The sequence below is a fragment of the Natator depressus genome, chromosome 5, assembly GCF_965152275.1.
Source record: "Natator depressus isolate rNatDep1 chromosome 5, rNatDep2.hap1, whole genome shotgun sequence".
Taxonomy (NCBI): domain Eukaryota; kingdom Metazoa; phylum Chordata; order Testudines; family Cheloniidae; genus Natator; species Natator depressus.
In genome coordinates, this window is record NC_134238.1 from 50,517,854 (window position 1) to 50,533,668 (window position 15,815).

At 45.8% G+C, this 15,815-nt stretch overlaps 1 protein-coding gene across 1 annotated transcript in view; it reads left to right on the plus strand.

Annotated features, from left to right (window-relative positions):
• The window catches only part of MSH3 (mutS homolog 3), a 183,605-nt gene extending 168,391 nt beyond the window's left edge, over positions 1 to 15,214 (plus strand). The window contains exons 22-24 of the mRNA XM_074952796.1: positions 203 to 332; positions 3,590 to 3,764; positions 14,835 to 15,214. Of these exons, the coding sequence (XP_074808897.1) occupies positions 203 to 332; positions 3,590 to 3,764; positions 14,835 to 14,928 (399 nt within the window). The 3' untranslated portion in view covers positions 14,929 to 15,214. The remainder of the gene's footprint in view (positions 1 to 202; positions 333 to 3,589; positions 3,765 to 14,834) is intronic.
• The last annotated feature ends 601 nt before the right edge of the window (positions 15,215 to 15,815 follow it).

Here is a 15,815-nt window from a genome sequence, read left to right on the forward strand (position 1 = left end):
GTCATACACTTTTAAATATATTTGTATCTGTATTACAGGGGAACTCTTAACTACGCTAAGCATGTCTGCAAGATTTTTTTTTTCCTTTGTGGAGCAATGTGCATGTGTTCAACTTCACAGAGTGAAGAACTATGGAAGAGAGGACACTAGTACTAAACATCTGTTTAAAAAAATATTCATACATGTGTATCTTTTGCTGTAGGTAGAATCATTGACACTGTTTGTCACTCACTACCCCTCAGTATGTGATCTAGAAAAGATATACCCAGAGCAGGTTGGGAACTACCACATGGGCTTCCTGGTGAATGAAGAAGAAAGTGAACAACAAAAAGGTACAGTATGAAATTGTCTGAGGTTATTAGTATTACAGATATAAAGATATAGGTTGAGATTTGGGGATTTAAGCACGGATATGAGGAAGATGTGTGTCTGAATCCACTAGACTGCTTTAAGAATCTCAATCTATATCTTAAATCTCTTGTTTGCTTGAAAACTGAAAAAATGTATTTCTTTTTTTCATGATTAATTAGCCTTAGGATATATTGTTGTTTGTTTAAACTGTAAATACATCAGAATAGGGACTTTTTGTCTCCTTATTTATATACACAGCACCTTATACACTTTGAATACCAGATTTTAAAATATTATGTATTATTGTAGATGATATTCTCAAGCTACCTGGTTTAAAAAGTGTGCTCAAATAATTGTAATTACTTCAAAAACTTGTACTGGCACATATGCACATAACTCTCATTTCTTTCAGTGGGAGCCATCAACCAACATATAACGGGTAGAATTTGACCTTAGTTTTATGTTTTATTTAAATGACAGGAAACAAGGACATACGCATTTTGAACACTGATTGATTGTTTAAAGTCATGCTCTAATTGGCTGATGTTTTTTATGATGTCATACTTACACTGGCATTCCTAATGAAGGGAATTACCTGCCTGATTATCAAACTATCTCATTCACAAAAAATCAATATTTAAATGTTATGGTCTGGTTATCAGGCTGATGCGATAGTCTCATTATGTTAATGAGATGAGAAGAAAATTAATATTAAATTTTTCCTCTTCTTACCTTTCTAGATAGCCGCGTTAGTTGGTCTGAGCATGCACCCTGCCTGTATTTTTATGCTCTGTTTCCTGAGGACATATAAGGGGTGCAGTTCTGTCTCTTCTTCCCCCCCCCCCCTTCCCACTCCACCCCCACTACCATAGGCTGTGAGCAGGAGCTCCACAGTGTCAATCACTACCCTTATCTCTTTCTTTTGTTCGTTATCTGCAGGTTTGAATAACTTCAACAGAGTTAGACTTTTTGGTATATTTTGCAAAGTTTTCACTTGGCTTAGCTTCTATTTTGTTAAATATTTTGTTTTAGCTCTGTTAAATCTCTCCTGCTTTGTTGCTGGGCCCCCTTCTTTGTCATGTTTTGGGATAGCAGAGGCCAACTCCACAGGCTTGAAGCCATGGCACTGAGTTCAAAACAGCACTCAAAGACTAAGTCAACCTGAGCTTCACCACTGAGAGCACCTCACTGTTTTCCAAAGAAAAGAGGAATGATTGAATGGCAATGATTGGGGGTCTGTGGGGTATGTGCTGGAGATCTTCACAGGGACAGAGGAAGGGAATCGTCATGGTTGCAATAGCTGAGCCTTGGGAAGACAACCCTTATCTGTAACTTCCAACTGTAATTTTAGCTCCACCATCCCCACCCTCTACTCTTCCTCAAATCAAGCCCGGGCACCTTCTCACTGGTGACCAGAGAGCCTTTTGGTGTGCTGGGTGTGCAGAGCCCCTGCGTGCACAGGTTCTGGCACTTTCTCCACTCCTCCGTGTCTGTTCAGGAATATTGGAGAGACAGGATATTATGGTTCTGGAGAACTAGTTAGTTTTATATATTTAAACTGTACACTAAGGGTGTGTCTATCCTGCTCACTACTTACGGCAGCATGCAGAGTACATAATCTGCACACCCCACTAACACGGGTATATATAACAGTGTAGCCAGTAAGGCGCTACTTAGGTGAGTAGAGTAAAGATACATATGAACCTTTAGGGAACATATTATACACAACTGTATACATGCCCGAGCATTGCCACCTCCTGTCTACACTGCTGTTTTTAGCCGTGCAGAGTCCCACTGCTTCACCCTGTTTGAGGCTTTCCCTGCCACAGGGAGCTACTAGAGCCTTTCTCAGGGCTTGTCTACACTTATCAGAGGATCAACACTTCGGCAATCAATGCATTGGCGGTCAACTCAGCGGGTCTAGAGAAGACCCGCTAAATTGATCACCAATCGCTCTCCCATCGACTCCTGTACTCCACCTGATAGAGAAGATCACCCCGCCGTAAGCAGATCTAAGCTATGTCGATTTGAGTTATGCTAGTCATGTAACTCAAATTGCTTAGCTTAGATCGACTTTTCCCTTTAGTATAGACAAGGCCTTAGCCACAGAAAAAGGACTCGCAGTGAGGAGAGGCTCTGGCAGAGTGAAGGCAGAAAAAAGACTCTGGCAGCTCCCTGCCACCGGAGCTTTCCCAAATGCATTCCCCCACCGCAGCCTTTCACTGAGGTGTGTAGAGCAGGGGTGGGTAAACTTTTTGGCCTGAGGGGTTGCAAAACTGTGTGGAGGGCCAGGTAGGGAAGGCTGTGCCTCCCCAAATAGCCTGGCTCCCATTTACTGCCTCCTGACTGCCCCCCTCAAACCCCCCAACCCACCCAATCCCCCGCTCCTTGTCCCCTGACCGCCCCCTCCCAGGATCCCCACCCCAACTGCCCCCCCCACCCGCTGTCCCCTGACTGCCTTGACCCCTATCCACACCCCTGCCCCCTGACAGGCCCTGCGGGACTCCCACGCCTATCCAACCCCCCCTGTTCCCCATCCCCTGACTGCCCCCCAGGACTCCCTGCCCCTTATCCAACCCCTCCGCGCCCCCTTACCATGTTGCTCAGAGGAGGAGGAGCTCGCAGCCCCGCTGCCCAGCTGGAGCCAGTCACGCCACCATGCTGCTCGGCGTGCTGCCCAGGCCAGAGTGCTGGCGACGCAGCAAGCTGAGGCTGTGGGGGAGGGAGGACAGCGGGGGAGGGGCCGGGAGCTAGCCTCTCCAGCTGGGAGCTCAAGGGTTGGGCAGGACTGTCCTGCACGCTGTAGTTTGCCCGCCTCTGGTGTAGAGATATACCACAGTGGGATGAAGCCCGCTTTTCATTGTGATGCGTACTTACACATATCCTACATGTCGCCAGCAGTGGTGTCCAGTATAAACGTAGCCTAAACTAGTGTCAATAACCTTGCCAGCCTTACAAAGAGAGAGGGCCCAGTTCGGTAGCTTCTCCACACACACTTCTCAATGATCAGGCCCCAAATGAGAATTAAGCTATTGGAAAGGGGCTATGCAAAGTATACTGACGAGCTAGGAAACATTTTGGCACTTGAGATAATCCATCTTTTTTGGCTTAATGTTCCTCGTAGAGTATGGTTATTCAGGAAGATGCATGAATTGTGTGGATAATATGTTGTTGTTCTGTCAACTTAATCTGCAGGAGTTTTGTTGATACAATAGTGATTTTTTTTCTTATTCTCTAGGATCTGAAGATGAAGAGAATCCTGAATTTATCACTTTTCTTTATCAAATAACTAGAGGAGTTGCTGCAAGGAGTTATGGACTAAATGTTGCTAAATTAGCAGATGTTCCTGAAGAAATCTTAAAGAAGGCAGCTCACAAATCAAAGGAGCTTGAGGGATTAGTGAATATGAAAAGGTCAGAATAATTGTGATGCATTCTTCTGTTTGTAATGAAACCTTCAGATGTGAGTAGGGGAGCTTTTCCCAGTAAATGGGGTATCAAAAAGAGCAGTAAGAGTTATACCAGACACACTTAAATACTTAATTAAGATAAAATGAAAACAGCTCCTGAAAAAGTATATGAAATCATGCTATCCTTTTTAGTCAAAGCTTTCTAAATTAAATAATTGAAATTAGTTTATATTTAGTCACCCTATCAAAGGTTTAAACTACCTAAAATATGTGGTATGTATGTTTTTTTAAAATATGAACTAGAGTAGGCAGCAACAATTTTGAATCTTTTACAGCAACTTTTAGGAAGCTAATTTGTTCCTCTAAAACTTATTTTTACTTTTTCTTCAGGAAGAAAATAAATATAAATGTGATGTCTATTTACATAATTCTTTATTTATTAATACGTACTAAAAAGATTAGTTGATGTCTTAAATTGCTTAGCCCAGATATTTTTAATTTAGAAAATAATTTGAACTTATTTACTTAAGACTTTAGAGTTGCTAGCTATTTATAAAAATAGAGAAGGACCTGGAGAACTTTGTTTCAGATTTAATTAAGAGTATATCTTTGTATTAGCTTTGATAAACCTCAAAACTTTACATTTTCCAGAAATTTAGGGATTTTAATGTTTTTACTGATATTGAACTTCAGATATGTGCTTATACATATACTGTGCATTATGTAGGTGTCACAGGGTGACACTGACCCTTTAAGAAAGAAGAAGCCAGTGTACCTGTGGTTAATCATCTGCTTCCCAATTAGGCTTAAGAGAAGGCATCTGGGCCATATAAATGGAAAGAGACTGAGACAGTGGAGGAGTTGGTCAGGTGAAGGACAGGTGAGAACTGCCTGGGAGTGAGATATTGGCAGGTGAGAGCTGCCAGAGCCCAGGAGACTGGGAGGTTCCTGAAGGAAACTGTACATCAGTGATACTCAGACTGAGGCTTGAGAGCCGAAGTGGCTCTTTAATGTGTCTCCTGTGGCTCTTTGCTATATCTTTAATATAGATATTAAAACACTGTGTGATTTAATTATTAACCAGCCAATTACTATGTTATTAACCAATTGTAGTTGATAAAATATAATACTTGGTCAGTCATTTTGCTGTGAGAATTTTAGAGAGAGAGAGAGAAAGTGTAACAATTAATTCACACTACTGTGGCTCTTTTGGGTAACGTTGATCGCTAATTTGGCTCCTGAACCACTGAGGTCTGAGTATCACTGCTGTACATGGTTCCTGGGGGAAGGCTGAAGGCAGGAGAACAGCAAGAGAGGTTTGCTGGCTGACTTCCTCAAGCCCAAAGAGCCAGGGCTGGGGAGGGCTGAAGGTCATGCGGAGCTGCAAAGGGGCATACACATTGATGTCTTCATGCTTGAGAAGGGCCCAAGGGGAACAGTGAGGATGATCTTCCAGCAGAGGGTCTGTGGAGGTCCCCACTGGGAAGAGTGGGGTTATGCTCAAGTTGGAAGGGCTGGGATGGCTATCCTGGGAGAGAGACAGAAAAGGACTGATAAGGAGCCCAGGTGTGTCGGAAGATGCTAGAATTTGATATGTGCTATGTAGATGGACAAGAAAATGTGTGATTTTAAGAACTATGTGCAGGGGGGTGATAAATGGACTATGTTCGGGGTCTTTTGTTATCAACTGTTTTGCACTATTTTGGTAATACCACTGGCTCTAGAGTAGGGTGTGACTGAGGCAAAAAGTCTGACATGGAGTTACTGTGGCCTCTCAAGCAGGGAAACTGAGAAAGGCATACCGTTTCTGCCGTAGTCTGCCACTACAGGGTGCTCCAGTCGGGGCTGATTTATACAATAGGTGAGGGATGATTCTCTAGTGTATTAATTGGCATAACTTCTTATCGACCTTATAACATTTTAACAACTGTATGTAAACAGATTAGTCAAAAGTACAGATAGGTACTGTAAATACTTATTTCTACATCTGATTTAAAGACTCATAAAATGTTGACGTCTGTAAGGATTCTTCTGTTTATGTTGTTGGTTTGTACATAATAGATCTGCACTGTAAAATGACTTCTACTAACTTTAATGATTTTTTCTGAGTCTCATCTGAAATGTCAAATCAAACCAGCTCTTAGCAATGTAATATAGATCAAGTTCTTTCTGATTATCATAAATAATATAGGCAGAAGGATTTCCAGGGCAAATTTTTAGGTCCTAATTATTTTGGGGTACAAAAAATTCCTTTGGAGCTAAGCAGTGTACAGAGCTTAAAGCCAATTCTTATCCTGTCATGTTTTAAGACCAGAACAATAAAACCTTAATATCTACATAGAGGATATATAAAGAGTTGAAGAAAAATTATGCAGTAATTTACACTTGTCAGTATTATATGGTTCATAATTCAAAAGTAAAACCTCAAGTTGCTCATAAATGTCTTAATTCTGTTGTCTGCTGTGTGAGGTTCTAAAGTCCATTTAAAAATTACTCTGCAAAGAGAAGACAATTTAAACTAGCTAAGGCAGCGTTATAACCTAATCTTGAATAGGTATTAATTCTGGCTTGTCTGAATTTTACAGTTCTTATAATTAAGCTTCCATAGTCATTCTTTTAAGATAGCTTTTTATATGTAGTTTTTTAAAAAGGGAAAAAGCAAAAGAAAATTTATTTGTCGGCAACTGTAGTAAACTCCAGGAATCATCACTAAGATTTGAACTGTGTGCCTTCAGTACTCCTGCACAGCACAGCATCCTACCACCTGAACTACAGAACTAACTATGCTAGCTGTCAGCAGGAAAAGGCTGTTATCTTATGTCTACCAGCCAGTAGACAACAACACAAGAAACTGAAATATATGAGTGGCCTCTTTTACAGACAACCTAGACAGAGAGAAAATCATGGTAGGTTCTTTCTGAGAGGCAATGTGGCTAAGTAGATGGGAGTTGAGTTCCCATATTAGAGATCAGGGTTCTGATTCAAGCTTGTGAAAACTTTCCTTGCGGTATGAGGTTTTGCTTAATAAGAATTGTGAAGGGTACAGAATTAGCAGCAGTAGTCAGTAGAAGTGATTCTTGAACTCAGAGCCTCCTGCTTTCTGATGCAATGCCCATCTCCCTAAGCGAAGAAGTATTTAAATGAGCAGCAACATCCAGATAATCCATTTGCCTGTTTTGGATTTTGTCCTAACTATAAATGTTGAAGTGACACAATAGGGCACTGCGTGTACACTGCCATAATGTTGTGAGATTTTGGTATGCTGCCAAAACCAAGCTCAACTGTGGGAACCACAGATAGAAAATAGTGATTTTCAACAGTTTACAACTCTGCCTAATCTTTATAGAATTACATAGTGATGGCAAAAGGCACCTCCTTGACTCGAAACTATTTCCCTGCTAAATGTAAAAAGTCCTGCTGAAAACAATAGGGACATCAGAGTTCTTCAGAAAATGTCGCAAGCATTGTTTATTATGAAAAGTTTTAGGTCTTTCCTTCTGGAATGAAGTGTTCTTCTTCAAGTGATTGCTCATGTCTATTCCACAATAGGTATGCATGCTTGCCATGTGCACCGGTGCCGGTAGTTTTTCCCCTAGCAGTACCCGTAGGGGGGAGCATTCCTCCCCCCCCGCGACCCCTGGAGTGGTGCCTGCCTGGTGCTGTATAAGGGGGGGCTGCTCTCCCCTCACCCTCAGTTCCTTCTTGCTGCCAGTGAAGGTGCGTCGGAACTACTCAGCTCCAGCTTTGCTGCAGCTCGTCCCCAGAACTCTTCGTTTGTTCAGCAGTACCTGTAGTCAGCTAATTCAGTTAGTTTAGTTAGTCATCGAGCCCGGGCCGGGGCATGCCCCGCGTCCCAGGCTTTGTCATTCAGCTCTTGTAGGCACTCTGTGCCAAGGAGCGACCCGCACGCGGATTGTCTGTGCTGCTTGGGAGAAACCTATATCGGTGAAAGGTGCAAGATCTGCAAGTCTTTCAAGCCCCAGACCAAAAAAGAAAAGGACATTAGGCTCCGGGCCATCCTGACGGAGTCAGCGCTGGCCCCGACCCCAGCACGCCGCTCCGAACCGGTACCCAGCACCGCGGCATCGGTATGCGGAGACCCTCCAGTACCATCATCCAGTCGGCACCGCTCCCCATCCACGGGGCACTCCAAGACGACCAGAAAGACTCCCTCTTCGCAACAGCACCGAGGGAAGTCTGGGACAGAGGTTAGGCCCATGTCAGGTAGTCCTGGATTCCCATCGGGCTCTAGGCCTCCGACTCACATTGAGCGGAGTAGCCTCTCCGGATGTACAGATGCCATCTACACCCAAAGCCCTTCAGGCAGCCAGGGAAGTCATGTCCATGCCGGTGCCCAGAGCTCCACTGATGTCGGCCCCACGCTCCAGAGGCAAGCCGTCGCTGGGATCACCACAGTCCCCACTGGTCCGGTACCAGTCTCGGTTGAGGGAACGTTCCCGATGCCGCTCACCGCCTAGCAACTGTTCAGGGCTCAATCCATGTGGATTGCCCTCAATGCCAGCCAGACTGTCTAGATGGGTGCCGTCCAACCGGGACTCCCGGCACCGCTCGTCTTCACGAACCGAATACCAATGGGACCATGGCGGACATCGCCAACGGTCCTTGTCTCACAGGAGATACCGCAGTCGGTCGTGGCACAATAGTCGACACCATTCCCGCTTGGACTCCAGTTCCAAGTCCCCGCCAAGACACCGTAGCCCCGGGCGTCGATCGCTGGTGTCTCACCGATGCGGGTCGGCTCGTTGAGGCCGTTCACGGAGCAGCTACTACCGTCGGTGCTGCTTCTCCGCGTCAAGATCGTGGTCCCGTGGCCGACGTAGATCCTGGCACTGCCGATACTCCTGGACCAGAGGCAGCAGCAGATCATACACCAGCCCGGCCTCCCCTCACAGCCGCCCGTCTACAGGTCAAGCTAGCCAGCCCGAACAGCCAGCCCCGCCGGTGCCTTAGCAAGCACAATGGCACCAAGCGTTGTGGCCAGCCCAGTGGTTCCAGTGGGCACCGTGGCCTCTGGCGCAGCCCCCGGTGAGGGCTCACTCGGTGGCCGGGGCCTCGGAAGCACTGTCGGCGTCCATCTGTCGACTGCCAGAAAAAAGGTCAGGGGGACCCGTGTCCTCGGTATCGTGCCCGGAGTCCGACCAGGTGTTGGATCCTCTGGTGCTGGATGACACCCAAAGCACCGCAAGAGCCTCCCCCTGTCTGGAGGAGCTGATTGTGGCCCCGCCCCCCTCCGTCCCACAGGAGGACTACCAGGCTCACCAAGACCTCCTAAAAAAAGTGGCAGCGAGCCTCTACCTCCAGGCTGAGGAGAGGGAAGAGCCCTCAGACTCCCTGTTCAATGTGCTGTCCCCTTCAGCGCCGGGCAGGGTGGCCTTGCCGCTCCATGAAAGAGTGGCAAGAATTTCAAATGCCCTGTGGCAAAAACCAACCTCATTGGCTCCCATCTCTAAAAAGGCGGAGCGCAAGTACTTTGTACCCACGAAGGGACACGAGTATCTGTATACCCACCCGGCGCCCAGCTCCTTGGTGGTCAAGTCAGTCAACCACAGGGAGCGGCAGGGGCAACCAGCCCCGACCCCCAAGAAGAAAGACTCTCGGAGGCTGGGTACTTTTGGGAAAAAAGTTTATTCGTCGTCAAGCTTTCAGCTACAAGTAGCAAACCATCAGGCTCTCCTGTGTCGCTACGAATTTAACCTCTGGGAATCCCTCCCCAAGTTTGAGGACTCCCTCCAGGAGCGCAAAAAGGAGGAGTTTAAGGTGCTTGTGGAGGAAGGGGCGGTGGCCGCAAGGGCATCCCTGCAGGCCACTTCGGATGCAGCAGACACGGCTGCATGGTCCATGGCCTCAGCGGTGTCCATGAGATGGGCGTCATGGCTTCTGTTCTCTGGGCTCTCCAGCAAAGCGCAGTCGTCAATGCAGGATCTCCCTTTCGACGGGAAGGCTCTGTTTGCTGAGGAAACAGACACAAGGCTGCATGGCATGAAAGACTCCCACACGACCCTCCAGATCTTGGGCCTCTATGTCTCTCCTCCAGCAAAACCCAAGTTTCAAGCTGCAGCAGGCTTCCGCCCAGGCTTCCCTCCCGAAGTACGAAGCTGCCCACAAAAAGCAGCGGGACTATAAAAAGCACCTGCAACAGCAATCCTGGCCTGCCCCCCAGCCTGGGTCTTCTAAGGTCAGGCAGATGGGCAAAGGGCATTTTTGACGGGATGCTTGGGGGTACCCCGCCAATTCTCAGCAGGGACCTTCCCACAGTAAAGCTCCTTTTCTCCAATTGGTTGTGTGCTTTCCTCCCAGAATGGTCGCGGCTTACCTTGGACCGATGGGTCCTCAACACCATCTCCCAGGGTTACACCCTTCAGTTTACCTCCTCCCCGCCCAACCACCCTCCGCCCCCATCCCTCCTGGGGGACCCCTCTCACAAGGCTCTGCTCAAGCAGGAGGTGGGGCGGCTCCTGGACCTAGGAGCTATAGAGGCAGTGCCCAAGGAGTTCCTGGGCAAGGGGTTTTACTCCTGTTATTTCCTTATCCCGAAGGCCAAAGGCGGGCTCAGGCCCATCATGGACCTGCAAGGCCAGAACCACCACATGGGGAAACTCAAGTTCCGTATGGTTTCCCTGGCCTCCATCATCCCCTCCTTGGATCCCGGGGACTGGTACGCTGCCCTCGATCTACAGGACACATACCTCCACATCCACATATTCAAGGGGTACAGACACTTTCTCCGTTTCATGGTGGAACAGAGTCACTGCCAATTCACGGTCTTACCATTTGGTCTGTCTACTGCCCCCAGGGTCTTTACAAAGTGTGTGGTGGTGGTAGCGGCCTACCTCAGATGCCAGGGGGTCCCATATCTGGACGACTGGCTAGTCAAAGGCACATCCCGGTCACAGGTGAGGGATCATGTGGCGCTCCTCCTGTCCACATGTACTACCCTGGGCCTGTTGATAAACAACGCCAAGTCCACTTTAGTCCTGGTCCAATGCACAGAGTTTATTGGGGCGCTACTGGATGCAACGTCAGCCAGGGCCTTTCCCACCAGACAAGTTCGAGACCCTGAAAGGGCTCATAGACTCAGTCACAAGGTTCCCAGTGGTTACAGCCAGGGCTTGCCTGCAACTGCTGAGTCACATGTCTGCGTGCACATATGTGGTCTGTCACGCCAGACTCATAATGAGGCTCCTCCAGGTCTGGCTGGCCTCGCAGTTCTCCCAGGCCATGGACAGAATGGACAAAGTCCTCACCGTGCCAAACTCGGTGTTCACCTCCCTGTGGTGGTGGTCTGCCCCAAACAACATGCTCCAACGGGTCCCGTTCAGGAACAGGGCCCCATTGTTGGAGGTGGAGTCCGACGCATCAGACCTGGGTTGGGGGGCCCATGTGGGGAACTTTCAGACCCAAGGCCTGTGGTCTCTACAAGCCCTACCCTTTCATATAAACATCAAGGAACTCAGGGCAGTGCGACTGGTGTGTATGACCTTCCGCTCGCACCTGGAGAGCAAGGTAGTCAGGGTCCTCACAGACAACATGGCCTTGATGTTCTATATCAACAGGCAAGGCAGGACCCGATCCTCTGCCACGAAGCCCTCAGTCTGTGGGACTTCTGAATAGCCCACAACGTCTACCTAGAAGCCTTCCACCTGCCGGGCGCCTAGAATGTCAGGGCGGATCGCTTGAGCAGGAATTTTTCCTCTGAGAACGAGTGGTCTCTACACCCGGAAGTGGCTCACCAGCTCTTCTGAGGATGGGGTACTCCCCAGGTGGACCTATTTGCGACCAGGCAGAACCGACAATGCCCCCGGTTCTGCTCCGGGGGGGCCTAGGGACGGGCACTGTCTCCGATGCCTTTACCCTGTTCTGGTCAGGCCAGCTCCTCTACGCTTTTCCCCCGTTCCCTCTGATCAGCAAGGTCCTGGAGAAAATAAAGATGGACAAAGCCAGGGTCCTTCTCGTTGCCCCTGCATGGCCTAGGCAGCACTGGTACAGGACCCTCTCGGGGCTGGCTGTAGCTCCGCCATGGCAGTTGCCGCTCTGCCCGGACCTGCTCTCTCAGGATCAGGGCTGCCTTCTCCATCCCAACCTAGCAACGCTTTACCTCACGGCGTGGCTGCTCGGTGGCTAGGTGGCGAGGAAAGGACATGCTCGGAACAGGTTCAGCACATCCTCCTCGAAAGTAGATGGCCCTCCACTCGCCGCTCCTGTGTGGCGAAGTGGTCTCGGTTTTCGAGGTGGGCAGCAGGCCCGGGTGTTTCCCTGACGGCCGCCCCAATCCAGCTTATCCTTGATTACCTCCTCCACCTGAGGCCCCAGGGACTGGCGCCCTCGTCAGTCAGGGTACACTTGGCGGCTATATCGGCCTTTCATCCCCCGGTGCAAAGGCACACTGTTTTCCCATGCTATGACCGGCCGGTTCCTTAAGGGTTTGGACCATCTCTACCCATATTCCAAGCCCCTGGTTCCACAGTGGGACCTAAACCTGGTGCTGGCTCATCTCATGGGGGCCCCGTTTGAACCACTGGCCATGTATTCCTGGTCTCACCTCTCATGGAAGGCGGCCTTCCTGGTAGCTATCACGTCGGCCAGGTGGGTCTCAGAGCTGAGGGCCCTAACCTCCAAACCGCTGTATATGGTTTTTCATAAGGACAAGGTCCAGCTCTGCCCACACTCCGCCTTCCTCCCGAAGGTGGTCTCCACCTACCACATGGGTCAGGACATTTTTCTGCCAGTCCTCTGCCCCAAGCCTCATGCCACTACTGAGGAAGGCCATCTCCACACACTCAATGTGAGGCGAGCTCTGGCTTCCTATCTCGAGTGGACCAAGCCGTTCAGAAAGTCTTCACAACTGTTCGTCACCTCGGCTGAGCACGCGAAGGGTCAGCTGATTTCTACTCAGCAGCTTTCTAAGTAGATCACTTCGTGCATCTGTTCCTGTTATGAGCTGGCAGGGGTTCCCCCGCTGCCCACTGTGAGGGCACACTCGGGCGCAGGCCTCGTCAGCTGCCTTCATGGCCCACGTCCCCATCCAGGACATTTGTAGGGCTGCCAGGTGGTCTTCGGTTCACATGTTCACGTCGCACTATGGTGTAGACCTCTTGCATATACTTGGCAGATAACATCCTTTTATTCATGTTTCCTTCAAGAATCTGGGGCTTAAAGTAATGTGTATGTTATCTAGTCCAAAATTATCAAACATCATTTGATTGCATACCATAAGAAGTTTTCCATCTGTATAGTGCCTAATTCTTTCTTCCAGTTTTTACTTTTTGATAAAAACATTTTCTTACAGATATATCTATTCATGCCATTCATTTCAGTTTTATAATCTTACTAATATCAGAGTGTTTTGCAGATGCTCTTACCCAAGGAATTTGACTTTAACTATTTTAATAATAATTAGATTTGTTGCTTTATATTTCTGACTCTTAGAATTATAAAAAAAATTGCTGATTTGCTACAATATCCCCATTTCTTTAATCTGCAGCAATAATTTGTGATACGCTGTTTGTCAGGTACAAAAGCTTTGTTGGACTGATAGTAATTAGTACTGCATGGGAAATGGTTTTCCTATTCCATGAACGTTTTTGAGATTTCCTGGGCAGGTGTCCTGACCCACCAGACTGCTGGCTATTCTAGAATGGGTGTATCTCAGTGTCTTCTGTTGGATCTGTTTCCCCTTGTATAATTAAATATTAATTGGGCCAGAAAAAGAAAGCAACTCACTCTATATCCTAATGGTTAGGGCATACACCTGGGATGTGAGAGACCCAGGTTCCAATTATTGGTCTGAGTTGAGAAACTTTTCCTGTTGAAATATCCCCATTTCTTTGATCTGCAGCATTACTTTGTGATATACTCTTTGTCAAAGACAAAAGCGTTATTGGGCTGATAGGAGGTGGTTTTCCTGTCCTATGATGATTTTTGAGATTTCAAAATTTCCCCATTCTACATCAGAACAAAATTGCGACCTTTAGATGAATCAGCATTTTCTGACAAAAAAAAATACTCAACCAGGTTCTAATAGTAATATTGACTATTGTGAATGTTTACATTTTAAAATGAAATGTTCAAAAAAAGGAAAAGCACTCATATTTTTGGGATAGAAAGATTTCTTAAAATAGTGCAGTATGGTCAGTTAGATAATATGCATCTATTATTTACTGGTAGATGCATCTTCTTCTGTTAACATGACTCTTGCCAGATAGGATCACGGGCAGTTGACAAGAAGTGGTTCCTTCCCACTGGAATTTAGTATGCTTTCAGCTGCTTCCCATCTGGAAATGTGGACATGATCTTGAGGATCAAAACTGGATCCTTACATAGCAATATATTGTGCTACCACTAGACCTGCAAGGCCAGCTGACTTGTCAATTTTTTTCTGTACCTCCATTGCATGTTATATGGGGACATTAATTGGATATATCTGAGCACTTCACTAGCTTTTCATATTCACGTGAAATATCAGAAATACATTCTCACTCATTTTAAATATCTTGCTGCTACTTAGTTTCTCTGACACACTATCTTTTTTGGGCCTCAAAAATTAAAAAAAGGAATTGGATATGCACATTTACTTATAAATTATGAGAATATATCTCAAATTTCTTCCAGCCTCTTCCATTGCTGAAATATATACTTGTAGTACTGCTATTAAATGAATGTTGGTATTGTTTTTAATATTCTTATCTATGTAAACCACTTTCCTATTTCTCTTCATTGACTTACATTGTGCTCAGACTTTTGTTCCATTTGTTTGTTGCTTTCTGTACCTTAGCAGCCTCATGAAGAGAATTTGTTGGATTTCATGAGCCTATCATAGTGACCCAAAAATATTAAATGTATATTGTAGAAAATTTTACCCACATATTTACAGTGGGCACTGTTAGCACAGTGTTTTGACTTACTGGAAGATTTTACTTTGAGCTCGTAAGTCCTGATCCTTTTTTACTGCATGCAAAATATTTTAAAACAGTTTCAGTGTTTTCAGTGGCTAATTGATGTATTTGGAAATTTAAATACATGTCCTTATTTTGATTTTTGTGGTTTTGTTTTTCAGAAAAAGGCTAAAATCTTTTGCCAAAATATGGAATATAAATGATTCCCAGGAACTACAAAAATGGAGTAGTGTGTGTGAAACTGGAGATGAATGATTAGATCATTTTTAATGCTTCAGATCCTACCTTTTTGAAGACTGTAGTAATTAACAATGAGCAATTCAAAATATACTACTGTACAGAGTAAAGTATTTGAACAATGTGCAATTTCATATACGTTAAGTGGACCGTATATCTATTGGGGGGTTACCTTTTGAAAATAAGGAACATTATAATATATTCCATACTTAATTTTTAAAGGCAGGCTCATTTTATGGAATTTCTCTACCCTACCCCCTTAGTTTATTAAAAAAATAAATAAGTGCAAGGCAACTAGTTGCATTTGATAAAGTTTACAGTGTGATTAGAAAATATGAATAATTATGTTTGTAAATTGTTAAATCATTTTATTAAAAATAAAATAATGGCTTTAAAGATTATTGTACTTTGATTTCTGAAAAAAATTAATTATTATTTTGTGTGTTATACTGGGAAATTTTAATTCAGCTGTTCATTCACTGTTTTTGATTTAGTGATATGCAGCTCTTCACATTCACACATTATATTATTTCTTATTTACCTTTGATTCAGTAATATAAAGGACTTTGTCAACTTGATTATTTTTATATTGGCCAATTTTAAAAAATAAAGATTCTGGTAAATCACCCTTTAAACAACGTTTAAAATTAAACATTAAAATTTTTAGCAAAAGTATGTATTGGGTGCGGAGATGAGGGGATTTCTGTTCCGCTGCTCGTGCTTGTAAAGGTGTTATCAGCAGGCTTGAAGAGCACCAGCACCAAATGTGCTTAAGCTCGCTTTTCCTCTCTGTGCTCACAGTGGTCTGTTGCCGCTTCAGTTTCGACTTCAGCTTTACTGCTGCTACTGGCACTCCCTAGCAGAGTCAGTAAAAAGACTACATCTGAACTTTCTCCCAGGGCAGT